We start from the raw sequence: 18,857 nt of genomic DNA on the forward strand, positions 1-18,857 counted from the left end.
TATTATGGTGCCTATTCTGACTACATGCTAAACTGCTTAGAGGTTCTCTTACAGCCAGATATTTAACTAGTATTGGTTAAATAAAAACAAAATGCTAGAAGAGGGACTTCCCTTAGCCAGAGTAGAATCTCAGCAATTAACATGGATGTCAAAGCCTGGGCTAGTACTGACTGAGGCGCCTCAACATTCATCACATGGCGAGGCGGAAAAGTTATCCTCTGGAATGCTCCTTAATGCAGAACTCTGTTTTAGGGAACCACAGGTGTTAAGCTCCTGGCTGGGTTTATTCTTACAGCCTTCCCTAATGAGGTCACACATCCTCCCTAAAAACTAGCCGGAAGGAGTCCTCTGAATGGAAGTGCTTGACGTCGCAAAGTGGCAGAAGCTAGGGGAGTGCGTGGACCTGATAAATAACCCGATAGGAAACCACTGGGAATTCCATGCAAGAATGGGATATTTTATACGTCTGTAAGAGATATGTTTCCAGACATCTCGGAATACACAGACAAAAGGAGCCTTTGCAGTGCTTAATGGAAACTACCAGGAGAAGTTACAGTGGTACCTCGGGTTACATACGCTTCAGGTTACAGACTCCGCTAACCCAGAAATAGTGCTTCAGGTTAAGAACTTTGCTTCAGGATGAGAACAGAAATTGTGCTCCGGCGGTGCGGCGGCAGTGGGAGGCCCCATTAGCTAAAGTGGTGCTTCAGGTTAAGAACAGTTTCAGGTTAAGAATGGACCTCCAGAACGAATTAAGTTCTTAACCCAAGGTACCACTGTATACCAGAAGTTCCCTAACAGTAAAGTAAATGTAAAGGGACCCCTGACCATTAGGTCCAGTCGAGGCCGATTCTGGGGTTGCGGCGCTCATCTCGCTTTATTGGCCGAGGGAGCCGGCATACAGCTTCCGGGTCATGTGGCCAGCATGACTAAGCCGCTTCTGCCGAACCAGAGCAGCACACGGAAATGCCGTTTACCTTCCCGCCGGAGCGGTACCTATTTATCTACTTGCACTTTGACGTGCTTTCGAACTGCTAAGTTGGCAGAAGCAGGGACCGAGCAACGGGAGCTCACCCCGTCGCAGGGATTCAAACTGCTGACCTTCTGATCGGCAAGCCCCAGGCTCTGTGGCTTAGACCACAGCACCAACCACGTCCCTTTCCCTAACAGTAATTACTAGGAAATCTTACATCAGCACTTCCCAGGCGTCTGGGGAAACAAAGTGGTATCTGATCACTCCTGTACGTAAATCCTGTCATTCATGAACTCTGCTGTTTCATTCAGAAATCCACAAGAACAGAAATGACCTCAGTTTGGAGGCTGGGTGAGGGGAGAGATGTATTCTACAGTACTACCATAAAAGTAAATGGATGGTGTCCCTCCAGTCCCCTGATTTGCCACACCCTTTTTAGTCCTCTCTCAGATGTTGTGGTCTTGAAACAGCAGCCAGCAGCCTCAAGACAAACAGCACCTGAAACTTTGAGGTGCTCTGTGGTTTCATTTTGAGTGTCATTTGCCTTTCCCCTCAACCACCCTCTCCCTCAAAAAACCCCAAAGCTCATTTCTGCGAAATTTAACTGTGTCAGCAGAAAACTAGGTTACAGCTCTTTTCAGAAAAAAGGGCTTTTCCAGTACAACTTAGCAAACTACATTTCTTTCTTTTCTTTCCTTCCCCACATGCCAGATTTTTTTATTTAATCACCCATACATCAGCCATGTGTGCTGTAACAATCCCACAAAACCTGTGGGTTATCAATGACAGAAAGGACTACAAACCTGGGGACCAAACTCTGCCTTCACAATCAGGCCAGGCACCGCCATTTCCTCCTACACCTAGGCCATTCTCAGGCATCTTAGTGCATGGGTAGGCAACTTAAGGCCCGGGGGCCAGATCCGGCCCAATCGACTTCTAAATCCAGCCCGCGGATGGTCCGGGAATCAGCATGTTTTTACATGAGTAGAATGTGTCCTTTTATCCCCCCCCCCAAGGTCTGAGGGACAGTGGACCGGCCCCCTGCTGAAAAAGTTTGCTGACCCCTGTCTTAGTGGATTACAGCAAGCTCTGGAACAATCCAATGGCATGCCAAAAATCCTCCTCAACTAAGCTTTACTCAGGACTTAATTTACTCGTGTTTGTTAATTTCTGTGGGATTACACTGCGTAACCTGATATGAAAGAAAGCCATGTTGCTTCAAGGGTCCTGTAAAAGGCAGAACGCCATTCATCACCAACTATTGTGTGCCTCATTTCTGACACACCCTTGGATGGTTTTGGCCAATATTGGGACTAGGGTGGGCAGAGGAAGCTAAACTTCAGATACAGAAAGGCAGCCCCAGCCCCACAAAATGCCACCCTATGAAAATAATGAACAGCTTCCTTAAGCTATTGTTTTTCTTTAAGAACTACATAGGCCTTTTGTCCACTGAAACACTGTTATTTTACTTTTAGCATCCTAAAAGTTTATTATTTTGTAATTTTAGTGCTTAACTCTTTTTAAGTGCTTTCCTATTAATTAAAAGAGTTTCCCCCATCCACATTCGAAGCAACCATCGCCACTTCAAGGAAGGCTATTTTTCACAAACCATCCCTGACAAACCAAATATTACTAGAAGCCACTGGAACCAGTGAATATTTGGGACATCTCCTCGTATCGTTCCATGCCAGGCACTGAAAAGCAGAGGCAAACAATGCCCAGACAATCTCATTGTCCCTTGTAGGGAGGAGTGGGATTTCATACTAAGCTGTCTCTTCAAAAACACACATTGCTGGCAAACACATCCACCTGATAAATCTGTGTCGCTCACTGGGCCACTCTGCATATCTGAAACACGCTGGAGTAAGTTTTTGGAAAAAAATACTGGTGGAGGGGGAATCAAAAGGGCTGGGCCCCTTAGAGTTGGCGCCTATTATGACATACATGGTAAAGCAATAAAATAATTGTTTTTGTTTGTTTGTTTGTTTACAAGGAACACTATGACTGACCGAAGCTTCCTGTGGCAGATACCTGTATTCCTGCAACTTGGGAAATTGTGCTGTACAGTGGTACCTCGCAAGACGAATGCCTCGCAAGACGAAAAACGCGCAAGACGAAAGAGTTTTCTGTTTTTTGAGTCGTTCCGCAAGACGAATTTCCCTATGGGCTTGCTTCGCAAGACGAAACGTCTTGCGAGTTTCTTTCCTTTTTCTTAAAGCCGCTAAGCTGTTAATAGCCGCTAAGCCGCTAATAGCCGCTAATAGCCGTGCTTCACAAGACGAAAAAAACACAAGACAAAGAGACTCGCGGACGGATTAATTTTGTCTTGCGAGGCACCACTGTATTGCAGGAAAACAGAAGGGTTGCCATATTTCAGGAGGTGGAAATCCGGAAACAAAAGTTGCTGACCTTTTTCTTTTTGCCCAAGTTGTTGAGGTTTTTTTTGAGAAACTTGGGCAAAAAACCCACTTCCACAATGGGCTGCAATACTTCTGGGTTTCCCCGGACATTTAAACCAGCTGACAAAAGTTCCGCCTGGATGCGACTTTCAGCAGCCAAATCCTGGCATTTTCCAGGAAATTCCAGAAAAGTTGCTGACCTTTTTCTTTTTGCCCAAGTTGTTGAGGTTTTTTTTGAGAAACTTGGGCAAAAAACCACCTTCCACAATGGGCTGCAATACTTCTGGGTTTCCCCGGACATTTAAACCGGCTGACAAAAGTTCCGCCTGGATGCGACTTTCAGCAGCCAAATCCTGGCATTTTCCAGGAAATTCCAGACGTATGGCAGCCCTAGGAAAAAACAGCCCTCAGGCCATTATTTTCCCCACTTCCATTTTTGTATGCTTTGAACTTATTGGCAGGAGTAACTGCAGAAGATGAGGATGCCTGGGTTGACCCTCTGGCAGAATTACCGTATTTTTCCTATAAGATGCCTATAAGATGCCCCCATGTATAAGACGCCCCCTATTTTTGGGCAATCAATCGTCAGTCCACCCTCAGTACTATCCATGTATAAGACGCCCACTGATTTTTGACATTATTTCTTTGGGGGGGGGGGGGAACAGTCTTATACACGGAAAAATACGGTAGGTAATATGGCAGATAAGAAGCTGCCCACCTCTCCCAAAGTCTTTATTTATTTGGACTTACTTCCTGCCCTTTGCTACATGATCCCAGGGTGCGGTGTATTCGTGCGATTCTCCACATCCCCTGTGATGTCATCGCGCTGCAAGTTTACTCAACTATAGGATACAATGACATGGATTAGGGTGAGGAAACCTGCCGCATGATGGTATCACATCCTGCTTCAGTTTCACTCAGAGAGGAGAACAAGGCCCAGGGATGTTAACTTTTGTCAGGCTTCCATTATGTCCAACTCTCCAGGCAGACAGCATACACCAGTGACTTTCACATCCAAGTCCCATGAACCTTAAGAAGACAGCATACACCCTTGTGTCGTATAAATCCTGCTTGGTTCTGAATCTCACTGGGTTGGAAAAGTCACATCTCTCCACTTAAGCTACCTGGAATGGCTGTTGTGAGATGCAAAACAGAGGAAGGGGCAAGCTGCACAGTACTTTGCACACTTACACTTAATATGCAGGGGTAGAATTAATTGAGTCAGAGGGAAGGATTAGGTGGTAATCAAATTCCAGCCCACTTGCCTTAAGAGAGGAGGAAGAAGAAGAGGAGTTTGGATTTGATATCCCGCTTTATCACTACCTGAAGGAGTCTCAAAGCGGCTAACAATCTCCTTTCCCTTCCTCCCCCACAACACACACTCTGTGAGGTGAGTGGGGCTAAGAGACTTCAGAGGAGTGTGACTAGCCCAAGGTCACCCAGCAGATGCATGTGGAGGAGCGGGGAAGCGAACCAGGTTCACCAAATTACAAGTCTACAGCTCTTAACCACTACACCACACTGGCTCTCTACTATCCTCCACTACTATCCTCCACTAAGTTGCTTCTCTCCTTTTATCAATGCATTACATTGCAAGGCTCTCCACACAACACCACAGACAGAACAAGAATCTGCAGAGCAGATCCTCAATGCGAACTCAAATGCCAGCTGCAAAAAGGTGTGTGTGCGTCCTTTTGGGCAATCCCAATATTCCAAAGACTAAAGAAAAAGAAAGAGGAAAAACCTATAAACATCTTAGGCGAAGTATGCGTGCTTCCATTTCCTTCCCGCACCCCATAAAAGCCCACAAGTGAAGACCAGAATAAAACCACTAACCCACTCTTGACCGGCAGAGCTCTTTGCTTCTACAAATGGTGCAATTTAGCTGGGCATGTCCAGTTTCGTGCCTGCACGGCAAGAAAATAAAGTACCGGTTTCTGGAAGGCAGGGCGGATGTCCCCGCTTGGCAACAGCACAGAAGGATACAAAGAACAGCATGACTTGATGATGGTTGATAGCACCGATGAGCCCCACGATGGCGATCAGAAGCAGGAAGAAACCCACAGCAATGACCCCTCCGATGATGTGGAGACTGTAAACAATGCCGTAGGCTTTGCCCCAGGCAGCCACGCCAATCAGCAGCAGTCCGACCAGCTGGAGAGAAAGAAGAATTCAGGGGAGTCAGAATGGAGGAGTTGGAAGCATAGAACAAAAGGCAGGTGGGAATGGCAGCGCTAGCACTTCTTTCCTTTGAGGCTTAGTTCATACAGTGGTACCTCGGGTTACATACACTTCAGGTTACAGACGCTTCAGGTTACAGACTCTGCTAACCCAAAAATAGTACTTCATGTTAAGAACTTTGCTTCAGGATGAGAACAGAAATTGCACGGTGGCGGCACAGCAGGAGGAGGAGACCCCATTAGCTAAAGTGGTGCTTCAGGTTAAGAACAGTTTCAGGTTAAGAACGGACCTCCAGAACGAATTAAGCACTGTATCTTCAACGCTTTCTGGTTGCCCTCTTCATTTCAGCCACATGCATGCTTCAGATTTAAAGAGGTTTAATCCTACGGAAGTCAACAGGCACGAATACTTGTTTAAAATCATAGTCCTCTAAATCGGCAGGTTGCTGGATGAGGCTTCCCATCACCTGCAACTTGATTTCATTTTGGCTTATCTAAGGCTTTCCTTGAAAAATGCAAGAAATTTATCGGGCAGGAACATGAAAATCGCTGCTCGCACCATATGTTTCTTTGCTTTTAATGGTCATTTTAAAGCATTTCCAACAAAAGGAAGTCAACTCGACTGACTTAAATTTGGAAGGTGTTTTGTGAACTCTGCAAGATTCTCCTGCAAATAAGAACCTCTTCTTCCTTCTTCTTTCTCTCCCCTCACCGGCAAGAAAAAGTCTAACCTCTTCTCTACATGTTTGGGGCTATTTGAAAAATGGATCATCCATTCACTAGCAGGATCAGAACTCTTGACTACTGCACCTGTCTTATTCACCGTTTGTTGTTTAGTCCCTAGGTACTTTCCTTCATACAAGGGACGCGGGTGGTGCTGTGGGTTAAACCACAGAGCCTAGGACTTGCCGATCAGAAGGTCGGCGGTTCGAATCCCCGCGACAGGGTGAGCTCCCATTGCTCGGTCCCTGCTCCTGCCAACCTAGCAGTTCGAAAGCACGTCAAAGTGCAAGTAGAGAAATAGGTACTGCTCCGGCGGGAAGGTAAACAGCGTTTCCGTGCACTGCTCTGGTTAGCCAGAAGCGGCTTAGACATGCTGGCCACATGACCCAGAAGCTGTACGCCAGCTCCCTCGGCCAATAAAGCGAGATGAGTGCCGCAACCCCAGAGTCCGTCACGACTGGACCTAATGGTCAGGGGTCCCTTTACCTTTACTTTCCTTCATGCTAGAAGAGCCATTAACATTTCCCATTTCTGTTCTGAGACCTAAGCTCATATTTAGAATTTACATAAGCCCACAGATAAATTATAGTGTACATGTTAACCGAGTGCATGCTATAATTTGAGAAGACTGGAAGGCTATCAGTGTTCAACAGCCCCTGTTCCCAACTGAAGTTATCTTTATCTCGATACTGCCAGTACCTTCTTACACATTTGATATGTTAGAGAACTTCTGCAGCATAAACCAGTATTGTGCATACCCACATGAAATAACATACTACGGTGATGAAGGCAAAATAAGTTTAGTCCTATACTACACCGTGCTGTGCCTTCAGCCTGCAATGGTAGTACAGGCAACGACCGATTAAAACGCATGAAACTAAAAAGGTATAATGGGAAACCAAAAAGTGAATTGAAAAAGGAATGGGAGTGCCTAAACAAATACCTTAAAAGCCAAGGTTTGAGGACAGAAATCTGGACGAGTCTGGAATAACCTTGTGAAGTGAAAGGATAAGAAAAAGGGATTTATATCTAGATGCTAGGATAGAGATAAGGAAAACAGGAAGATACAATGAGAGGTAATGGAGGTGCTGTGGGATTGGTGGAAGTCAATGTTTGTTTTCCTTTTTAGTGTTTGTATTATTAATTTGTAAGATTTGGATTTGCTTTTCATATGCTTGTTTTTGTGTTTTGTGTATTGTTATTTTTCGTTTGGTTGTTGTGTGGAAAGTACTAATAAAATTTACTATTTAAAAATAATAATAATAATAATAAAGAAACAAACAAGGGGAACTGAGAAAAAATAAAATAAAATAAAAGTAAAGTGGGGGGGGGAGGGTGTAATGGGGGTGGGGGTCAGGAACAGAACCCCTGCGTGAAATGGTCATCAATGCACCCTGCTCTGCAACTGTTCTGTTTTAAGCTATTTTATTTTACTTTACGGTTGTGCAAGTGTAATGTCTATATTGCGTGTCATGACTACATGAGGAAATCTCGAAAGCTGTATGAAAAGAAACGACAGCAGTAATAGCATGGAATATGGGATTAGAGAGCTAATAATGGATTCCTGATCAGAGGCGTTTAGCTCTATTTTAAAACATATTTCTAGCTCTCAGGGTTGCCCTTGAGAAATTTCAACATCCATTAGCAGCTTCTAGAACACAGAATTACATTTTACACAACACTTGCAGGGACCTCGAAACCATGTTTGCCGTATAAATGCAAATAAACGACCTGGCAGCTCTTGCAAGGGAGGATCAGCTCACAGGTGGATGTGCTTAACTCTTCTTCCCTTTACTACTTTTGACCTGCAACCTCCATCCTGGCACTTGTTCCACCCTTGTAGGGTAGGAATTCAAACACAGCATTTGTGGGCAGGAAATGGTTAAGAGTGCGAGTGCAAGCACACGTGCGTGCACATGCACACCCCAGCCTATCAAACCACCCACCCTCCCAATCAAATACCCAGTCACTAAATTGCCATTCCCCAGCTGGGAAGCACATTTGCCAATTAAACATGTCATTCTGCCCTAAACTATCTTGCCAGAGTGGTGCATGCTCTAGTTATCTCCCGCTTGGACTACTGCAATGCGCTCTACGTGGGGCTACCTTTGAAAGTGACCTGGAAACTACAACAAATCCAGAATGCGGCAGCTAGACTGGTGACTGGGAGTGGCCACCAACAGCGGTCTTAAAAGACCTACATTGGCTTCCAGTACGTTTCCGAGCACAATTCAAAGTGTGGTGCTGTCCTTTAAAGGCCTAAACAGCCTCGGCTCAGTATACCTGAAGGAGTGTCTCCACCCCCATCGTTCTGCCCGGATGTTGAGGTTCAGCGCCAAGGGCCTTCTGGCACTTCCCTCATTGCGAGAAGCAAAGCTACAGGGAACCAGGCAGAGGGCCTTCTCGGTAGTGGCGCCCACCCTGTGGAACAACCTCCCATCAGATGTCAAAGAGATAAACAACTACCTGACATTTAGAAGACATCTGAAGGCTTCAGGGAAGTTTTTAATGTGTGACATTTTAATGTATTTTTAATCTTTGTTGGAAGCTGCCCAGAGTGGCTGGGGAAACCCAGCAGATGGGCGGGGTACAAATAAATTATTATTATTATTATTATTATTACCTAAAAACTAGAAGGCGTTTCATATTGTGGTTCCCACCCTACCATGAACAACTCGAAAACTGCTGAAGGTGGACTTATTTATTTATTTGCCAGCTGTAGCAATGGTAATGCACTCTACTAGATGCTGTATGATTTTAATTATACTTGTACTCTAGTTGGCCCTGCCATTTCTTATGTGTTGTATTCCGCAGAATTCAAAGAGTGGTACAATAAAATACAATGTAAGAAATAAAAGCGGAAAGTGAAACACAATTAAAATTCAGTATGAATATTTGATGCGATGGATTGCAGTCTCCCGTCTTCAGCCACAAATCCACAGATGTGCGGCAGACCAACTGAATGAAGTAATGGTCTGTGGACCAGACTTTGGGATCCCCTGATCAGCTGGTGGAATCCCATGATGTCACTGCTCCTGTATCCTCGCACACCCATTGCCCCACATTGCTCTGCAGGTTCAACCTTCTTCCTTAATCCTTGCAGCAGCAAACAGATGATGAAACCGAAATATCTGACTTACAAGACTGGTTCTGCATCTCCTAAGAGACCAGGGAAGAAGTTCCAGGAGCCTTTCCAGCTGCCTGTGGCCCACCAAAAGCCCTGACCCCAAACCCTACCCATGCTCTCCTTCACTGCTACTGCCATATTCTACAGATAACGCAGAATACATTAAACACCTAGATAAAAGTAGGTGGAAGAATAGACCACACTACAACATAGTGACTAAGGCAATAACAATTTCACCTAAAGCACTCTTAAATATTTTCTTGCTGGCCCTGGACCCATCCAGGATGTTAACTTTTAATTATGTTAATTGCATTTAAATGGTACAAAGCTGCTCCCAGGCCGACCGATACAGAATTGAGCATGGGCAGACATGCTGTAGCAAGTCGTGTAAAGCTAGGTGCTTGCCCTCATACAGAGACAATGAAGAACATCCCACTTCTGCACTTAATATCACTTGCAACATCAGCTGATGACTCTCCAGTTCAGCTGCTCCACTCCTCCTTATAAATCATTCCAGTAAATTGGTGACCTACCAGAGCTTTATATACATGCAATAAAATGTAAATATTCTTTGAAATGGGGTTTGTATTTTTGTTCTGGTATTTTTATAGTGAATCTTTGGTTGCATGGCTTTCTCTACTTGGTTCACTCAAGGACATCACTGAGTTAAAGGGCTAAATTAGATCCTCACTCTTCACCGAGAATCAAGCCACTAAGAGGACGTTGTGCGCCTCAGCTGCCAGCACTGGTCATCTTTATTTGTAAGAGTGAATGACTTTTGTTGACTTCCACGCAGTCCTCACACTCATCTTGAGCAGTGTGTCACGTTCTGGATGCCACACTTTAAGAATATAGACAAACTGGAACAGACACAGAGGAGGGCAATGAAGATGGTTGCAGAAAATAAATGAAGAAAGATTTAAGTAACTGAATAATTTAAAGGTGGAAAAACTGAAGATGGGGATGTTGAGGACATGACAGAGCTCTACGGGTACTTAAAGATTGTCCTCTTTCAGTTCTATGTGAGCAAAGACCTGTTTTCTGCTTTTCTGGGTGGCAAGAGGGTAAGAGGAGGTACACAAGGGAACCAGTTACCAAGAGGAGTGGTGGGCTCTCCTTGTGGTTGTGGGGTGTTTTCAAGCAGAGGCTGGACCATAATCTGTTGGCGAGGCTCTAGCTCGATTTCCTCCACGAAGCAGACGGCAGAAAGACTAAAGACCTCAAGTCCTCCTCCAACTCTACGATTCTCCTAATCCTAAAAGGGTGTTGAGGTGGAAGCCAAAATCTGCCCAGCCTAGCAAAAAGAATGCTTTGCCCCCATAGTAACTACATCCATGGGCACAGCCCCATTACCTTGGATTCACAGGGAACAACCACTTTTACGGGAGACTGTAAAGGATGCCCATCATAATGGCAGGAATATTGTTGGTAAAGTAAAAGCAATTGTAAGACTATATATCCTCTGCACCATAGAAGAATTCATGTTCTGTGACTTGGCTAAATTATACAAAATCAGATGATGTTACAACTATCTGCTTATTTTGCATAGCTTGGCCTAACTCCAAGTTTTTAGAAGATTTCCAAATGTCCAACAAGATCAAGACAATTCATTTTTAGCAGGGAACAGGGGTTCCATAGAAGAGAGAAAGGAGTGTGTAACGTACAGCCCACACACTCCTCTCTTGATCTGTGTGAGAAATGACTGGTGAGGGGAGGCAAAAAACATTTTGCCCCTGAAACCATTAAGGGTCAAATACTTGCTTCTTTTAAAAGCTAGACATTTTCTGCGGAATTGCAGATATGTTGATATCCAGGGCTGAGCATATTCCATATATCTGGATATCTCCTGCACATTAACACTCTTGGTTTGGGCCAAGAAATTGTGGCGGCAAGGACACACTATTGAACAAACTGTTTCACTGCATTCCTGCACTAAAGATGCAAGCATGGCTGGGCTACAGTTTCACCTGACCAGAAAACATGGAATTCCCAGAGATTGTCCTATCAGCAAACATTTCTTCATCCTTTCCTCTCTACTAGCAGCTTGGTAGAAGCATTTACACCTCCCCTCAGAACATGTTGAAGAACATGAGGAGAGGGATGATTGATTTCAGGTAGATTCCATCTTACAAACTACAGGGAAAAGAAGCAATGGTTGCAAGACATTCAACACACACTTGAATCTTCAAGCTGAGATTTTCTACTGCCTAAGGCAGAGGTTTTAATCCTTTTTGGGTCCATGGCTCTCTTGACCGATTACATTCTTTCTAGGGCACCCCTGTGGGGCTCTGGAACCCAGTTATGTCACCCCCAGAGCTGGCAGCCTCTCACCCTTTCTCGAACAACCTCCCTTGTGGAGTGTTCCCTCAGCCTCCTCTCCCCTTCCTTCCCTTCTCCTTGGGAGTCCTCTGGGCAGCCGCTGCTGCCGCCCCTGGTCTCTGATCTGCCCCCCCATGCCCCAAAGAGAGGTGCCTCCTCACACTGCCCCACAGGCACCTGGGACTTGTCTGTCAGCAACTAGCTGGCTGGGCTCCCTCGACCGCTTGCTTGCTTATCCCAGGGCCACCTCAGCTCCTGGCAACCAGCACCCTCTGGCCAGTCCCACAGGCACCATTCACCTGGGGAGCTTGAGGCCAGGGCTGCTGCAACAAACAGCCATGAAAGCCTTTGGGAGGCAGAGACACAAGAGGGCATCAGAGAAGGGAGGGAAGGGGAAAGGGACAGAGGCCAGTGTTGCCCGTGGCCTCCCTGACCATCATTCAAGGCATCCCAGGGTGCCACGGCACACTGGCTAAAAACCACTGGTCTAAGTGTTCAAGGCAAAAATAAAAACTAAAAACACACTTTGCTTAAAAATATGAGTTCAAAGTTACATGTACTTTCAGGGACATCTGCATAGGAACACTCCATGTGCCTACAGGTTGGCCTGTTAAATGTGGAATCAGGTTACCTGGTGCAGACTGGCCTACTCTTAACTCTTAGTGATCTTTCCTCTCTGACTGCACAATCCTATGCACATTTACTCAGATAATGTGTCCGGTGGAACTTAATGCCCAATACGTAGGTTTAGAATTGCAGCGGAATTTAGTAAATTAATCAGACTCAGGAGACTTTTAAAGTTCTGTTCTTTTTTCCACCTAATATTCCAGAATTATCACAGCAGCACACACCCCAACAAACATCCTTATATTCACCCAGACGTGCTTTATTCACCTTAAATCTTTTGTACATCTTAGCAGAGCAGGGGTATATTAGGTCTGAACAACCGCCCACCAAGTAGTTGAGACATCCATTGCTCGTAACACCATTATCTAATACTTCCTGCGCATGAAATACTGCACTGCTATTAAAGCAGCCTTTTACATTTGCTCAAGTTATTGCTCGTATGCGAAAGCCTCGGATGATCAAAGATTCCCTGCAGTTTAACTGGGGGCCTAGTTAAACGGCAAGGATTATTTTTTGGTGAGGAGGCCTATAGGCCAATGCTGGGGAGTGCCAACACCCACAAGCAAGAAACTAGGTAATAGCCATTCCCTGCTCATTTATCTCAGTTTCCAAGTAATCAAAGGAGCAGCCCGAAGCAATGTTCCAGATCTGCAATGGAGAAGCGTGGAAGGAAAACTCTGACCTGTTCTAGCAAAGAAACACAGGTACAGCGGTGTTGGTAAAATGCACAAAAGTACAGTGGTACCTCGGGTTAAGTACTTAATTCGTTCCGGAGGTCTGTTCTTAACCTGAAACTGTTCTTAACCTGAAGCATCACTTTAGCTAATGGGGCCTCCTGCTGCTGCCGCGCCTCCGGAGCACGATTTCTGTTCTCATCCTGAAGCAAAGTTCTTAACCCGAGGTACTATTTCTGGGTTAGCGGAGTCTGTAATCTGAACTGTATGTAACCCAAGGTACCACTGTACATCTGACAGCCTCTTAGAACTAGATGAGGCGAGGAACACACAACTGACACAACTGGAGCCTCAGCATCTTTTTTTAAACAACAGCAGCCACACTTTGTAACTTCTACGGTCTTCTCCAGGCGGGTACCATTGCCAGATCCCCTCTCCCGCACTGGCCTGGCATCGCACCTCTCCAGTCCTACCGGGTCTCTTGGGCTTTGGCCTAAAAACCCAGTTTTTTCCTTTTCCCACCCAGTGGCGTAGCGTGGGGGTGTGCAGGGGGGGCCGGCCGCACCGGGCGCAACATCTGGGGGTTAGGGAAATCCACGGGTTAGGGGGCACAAATCCATGGGTTAGGGGGCACAAATCCATGGGTTAGGGGGCGCAAATCCACGGGTTAGGGGGCGCAAATCCATGGGTTAGGGGGCGCAAATCCATGGGTTAGGGGGCGCAAATCCACGGGTTAGGGGGCGCAAATCCACGGGTTAGGGGGCGCAAATTACTTGCCTTGCCCCGGGTGCTGACAACCCACGCTACGCCACTGTTCCCACCTCAACCCTCCCCATATCACATCCACCCCACCTGGGAGGGAGGGAGGGAGGGAATGGGCCTGCCATCCTCTCTCCAGGCAGGAGGAGGCCACCTTGCTCCACCCTCACCTATTATCCCAGGGAGAGGGAGGAGCTGACCCTCCCCCAAATAAACCCCCCCCTCCTCAACCCCTCCCCCCATAAACCCCACCCCCCTCAGCCCCTCCCCCACCCCTTTCTTTTATTAAAAAAAAAGGAAGGAAGACACTTCCTGCTGTGGTCCTGAAAGGGCCCACAGCTGCCCATTCATGGCCAAGCCCCCTCCCCACCTTCTCAGGCCCCCTCCCCCAAAACACCGCCCCCCCATCTTGCTAAGGCAAGGGAGGGGCCGCCCGCCTGCCACACTCACCACGTAAACAACGTTGAGGGCGCACAGCGCGTTGCGCGAGCAGGCGAACCCCCCGCACACCATCTTCTCGAGAAGCGAAGCCTCTGGCCCCCACCCCGCCGAAAAAAAGAAAAAAAAAACCAGAGACCGGCGCCTCCTTCTTCCCTGTCCGGGGGCAGCAGCAGCAGCAGCAGCCGCCGCTGGTGCGGTCCCTTTAAATATCAGCCCGCCGCCAGTGCGCCTGCGCGCAGCTGCTCCTCCTACTGCTGCTTCTGACCGGCTCGGCGCCGCGTTCCCTTTCTTAGCGCGCCGACTCTTGCCCCACCCACTTCGCCCCTCTCCTTGCTACGCATGCGCACATGGCGGAGCTTCCCTCATTGGGGATTTTGCGTTCCATATCCCATCCGGGCACTGCGGAGGAGGAGGAGGAGGAAGCTGCGTCAATATACGGGGGCAGGGGAAATTGACGCAACCTCCACTTCCGGCGCCGGTTCGGCTCCGCCATATGCGGGTCAAGGAGGTGGCGGAAGTACGTAGTGATTCACGTACGAGTTTTAAAAAACAAAACGAGACAACATATGCAGGACTTGGAAATATTCCTAATACTTCTAATACAATATTTCTAATAATTGTATTAATAAATTTTTATTAATAATTAATATTTTATAATTTTAATTATAAATAATTAATAATATAATTAATAATTGAGAACTAATAATTCTAATAATAATAAAATATTTCTAATACAATAATAATATTGCTTGTTAGCCGCCCTGAGCCCGGCCTTGGCTGGGAAGGGTGGGGTATAAATAAAAATTATTATTATTATTATTATTATTATTAATACAGTATACTTGGAAATAGCAGTGACCTCGACCCCTGCCACCGCCCAAGTCGAGTTTTGCAGATGAACCTGCTTGCTAATGAGAAGATAGGAAATTAAAACCTTTCTGTTTAAAATTATTTTAATAGAGTAGTGTAGAATGTATTTTTTTTCTCTCCTGCCGTGGTTTTTTATATCTGATGTCAATTCAAGGATTGGGGTTTAGCTCAGTGGTGCCCATAAGTAAACCATTAAATTGACTGCCAAATTAGGAACATAAGATGAGCCCTGCTGGATCAAGCCAAAAAACTAATCTAATCCCACATCCCATTCTCCCAATTGGCCAAGCAGATGTCACTGGGAAGCCCAAAGCAGCCCTGAGCTTAACAGCACTCTTTCCACTTGTGATTCCCAGAAAATTGGTATGATGCCTCTGGCAATGGAAGTAAAATATATGCCCATGATAAGTTATGTTAATGGTTTGTCTTCATCCATGCAAGAAGTAAAATGCTGTATTTGGGGACACTGTTGAAGGCAAAACCTCCACTCCTCCCGACAGAGGTTGTTGGGCCTCCCTTGTTGACAGGAAATGCATGTACCACAGAAATTCAGATGCTGCAATAGAGGCAAGTTCTCTTTCTACCCACCCACCTACACACAAACACCCACACACCTCCAGCAAAGCGACAGGCATTCTGCTAGTTATTTATTAACCCCATCCTATGCCATCTTGAAAATGTCCTCCCTACTGCTTGCACTGCCCAAGCAACTGTTGCAACAGAGATATTTCTTAGAGAGTGTTGTAAAAAAAACAACCCTGCTCCTTTATCCCTTATGGCATGGGTAGGCAAACTAAGGCCCAGGGGCCAGATCCAGCCCAATTGCCTTCTAAATCCGGCCCACGGATGGTTCGGGAATCAGCCTGTTTTTACATGAGTAGAATGTGTGCTTTTCTTTAAAATGCATCTCTGGGTTATTTGTGGAGCCTGCCTGGTGTTTTTACATGAGTAGAATGTGTGCTTTTCTTTAAAATGCATCTCTGGGTTATTTGTGGGGCCTGCCTGGTGTTTTTACATGAGTAGAATGTGTGCTTTTCTTTAAAATGCATCTCTGGGTTATGTGTGGGGCATAGGAATGCGTTCATCCCCCCCCCCAAAAAAAATAGTGCGGGCCCCCCACAAGGTCTGAGGGACAGTGGACTGGCCCCCTGCTGAGAAACTTTGCTGACCCCTGCCTTATGGGGTATCCAAGAGCCCGTATAGAGTCCTTATGTAGGTTCTTTATCGGTAGGAGAAAATAACAGAGGCCAACCGGAGAGTATTGAGAAGCAAAGCAGCTAGTAAGCATGATCTTTATTAAACTGTTGCAACAGGGTCCCCTACTCCCCCACGCAGGGAGGGAAGAGAGGAACCCAGAACATTGGTGTGCAAGCTCTTATAGAGACTTTTGAAATTGCCTACCCTGTAGCTCAAGACTACCCCCCAAAACATCATGCATACATCACAGAAAGAGGTTGTCCCCAGCAGAAATTTGAGTGTGTTGCTTCTCTTCTGTCTGCCAGGATATCTGATAATGCCTTGTTTGATTGCCTTTTCTGGGTAGCCTGGCCATTCCTTGGAGATGGTGAATAGTTCCTGAATCTTTTAAGCATATTGATAGTGTGCTCAGCTTAACAGATACTTGTCAGACTGTATCTACAGGGAGGTGTAAGCCCCTGCATTCCAAAGACAATTGGAAAGCTTTTCCCATTTCCTTCCTCTTTGAAGAGAAATATTTGAGGTCAGTTTGGGGGAGTCAAAATGGCTTCAGGATTGTTCTGTACTATTTCAGACTCGTGGTTTATATACTTAGGTATGTGTTTGCCTTATATATGTAAAGTAAATGTTTATAAATGTACAAGACCTTAGAAGTCCTATAACAAGAGGAACTGATCCCCCCCCCCCATGCTCACCTCATCTTCCACTTCAGCAATTTGTTTTTCCCAGGAACTGCACGTTTTCCTTCTGCTATTCTAGTAAAACTGGGCTCATGGTGAGATTGTAAGCTTTGGAAAATCAGTTCTCCCCACGTTCTGTCAGGGAAGCTGTTCTTTGGCATAAACTAGTCAACCCTCTCTCTTTTTCTCTTGGTTGGAATTTGGAGTTCAGAGATTAGAATATGTTTATCGAGGAATGGAAAAAAGAAAAGAAAACGGTTTACAAAAGTTGTCATCTGCTCCAGCGGTTCCTTTTCACAAAAGTCTGTCCCAGTTTTTCTGTGCCCTGTCCTTGGTAGATCATTGTTCCCATGTTGTCACTTTTTTGCTCTGGTGTGAAATTTTGGAAGGATTTTCTTAAAAAACCCTTTTTCCTCCCCCCCCTTTTTTAGGGAGAACCACCCACCCTGCCTAGGACTTGCTGATCAGAAGATCAGCGGTTTGAATCCCCGCGACGGGGTGAGCTCCCATTGCTCGGTCCCTGCTCCTGCCAACCTAGCAGTTCGAAAGCACGTCAAAGTGCAAGTAGATAAATAGGTACCACTCTGGTGGGAAGGTAAACGGCGTTTCTGTGCGCTGCTCTGGTTCACCAGAAGCAGCTTAGTCATGCTGGCCACATGACCCGGAAGCTGTATCCCGGCTCCCTCGGCCAATAAAGCGAGATGAGCGTCGCAACCTCAGAGTCGACCACTACTGGACCTAATGGTCAGGGGTCCATTTACCATTTACCCACCCTGCTAGCTCGCAAGCATCACCTGAGATTGTTGAGGAAGGTGTGGTTCAGTGGAAGAACATCATGATTTGTATGCAGAAGGTCCCACGATCAGTGTTTGGCAACACCTGGTAGAACTGGCTGAGAGTCCTGCTTGAAACTCTGAGCTACCAGGACCAATAGTCTGACTTGGTATAAGCTAGCTTCTTATGTTCCTTCCTATCTCACCTGTGTGCATGAATTGCTAGCTTAGGAAATATCCACAGCCAATCAAGGTGCCCAGGTGGGCAATCCATGGGCCACATGTGGCCCTCTCAACCACTCTGTCTGCAGCATGCCAGTCCCTGGGGAGCCTTACCCACTACCAAGCTGATCACTCCCTGCTGCCATCTGCAGGTGGTGGGGTAAAGATTGATATGGTCAGAAATGACAAGGATTGCAGAAGTACACAATAGTTATTTTTAGAATTCTAAGAGGGCAAAAAGAGAGAGGGAAAGAGAAAGAGACAAGAGCACCAGTTGAGTAAAAAAAATAATGAGCATGTTCATTAGAATTTAGAGTGTGTCATCTGTGAAAAAAAAGTGGAAAGGGGGAGAGAGTGAAATGTCCCTCTTCAGCTGCATAGCAGCTTATAGCATCGTGGAGGAAGGTGGGGTTGGCTGGTTGTTGGCTTGCACCTTCAACCAGAGCACTCTTGCTAGTGATATAAGGGGGAAAAACTGCTCCTTTTCCCTTATGGAGTACCCAAGAGCCCATATAGGGACGCGGGTGGCGCTGTGGGTTAAACCACAGGGCCTAGGACTTGCCGATCAGAAGGTTGGCGGTTCGAATCCCTGTGATGGGGTGAGCTCCCATTGCTCGGTCCCTGCTCCTGGCAACCTAGCAGTTCGAAAGCACCTCAAAGTGCATGTAGATAAATAGGTACTGCTCCGGCGGGAAGGTAAACGGCATTTCCGTGCGCTGCTCTGGTTCACCAGAAGCGGCTTAGTCATGCTGGCCACATGACCCGGAAGTTGTACGTTGGCTCCCTTGGCCAATAAAGCGAGATGAGCACCACAACCCCAGAGTCAGTCACGACTGGACCTAATGGTCAGGGGTCCCTTTACCTTTACCTAAGAGACCATATAGAGTCCTTTT

At 46.3% G+C, this 18,857-nt stretch overlaps 1 protein-coding gene across 1 annotated transcript in view; it reads right to left on the bottom strand.

Annotated features, from left to right (window-relative positions):
- Nucleotides 1-14,476, bottom strand: part of TSPAN31 (tetraspanin 31) — a 21,548-nt gene extending 7,072 nt beyond the window's left edge. The window contains exons 1-2 of the mRNA XM_081845411.1: nt 14,232-14,476; nt 5,359-5,526 (exon numbers count right to left, since the gene is read on the bottom strand). Of these exons, the coding sequence (XP_081701537.1) occupies nt 5,359-5,526; nt 14,232-14,294 (231 nt within the window). The 5' untranslated portion in view covers nt 14,295-14,476. The remainder of the gene's footprint in view (nt 1-5,358; nt 5,527-14,231) is intronic.
- Between the last annotated feature and the right edge of the window lie 4,381 nt (nt 14,477-18,857).

This window comes from Podarcis erhardii, assembly GCF_964252035.2.
Source record: "Podarcis erhardii genome assembly, chromosome: 2".
Classification (NCBI taxonomy): Eukaryota; Metazoa; Chordata; class Lepidosauria; order Squamata; family Lacertidae; genus Podarcis; species Podarcis erhardii.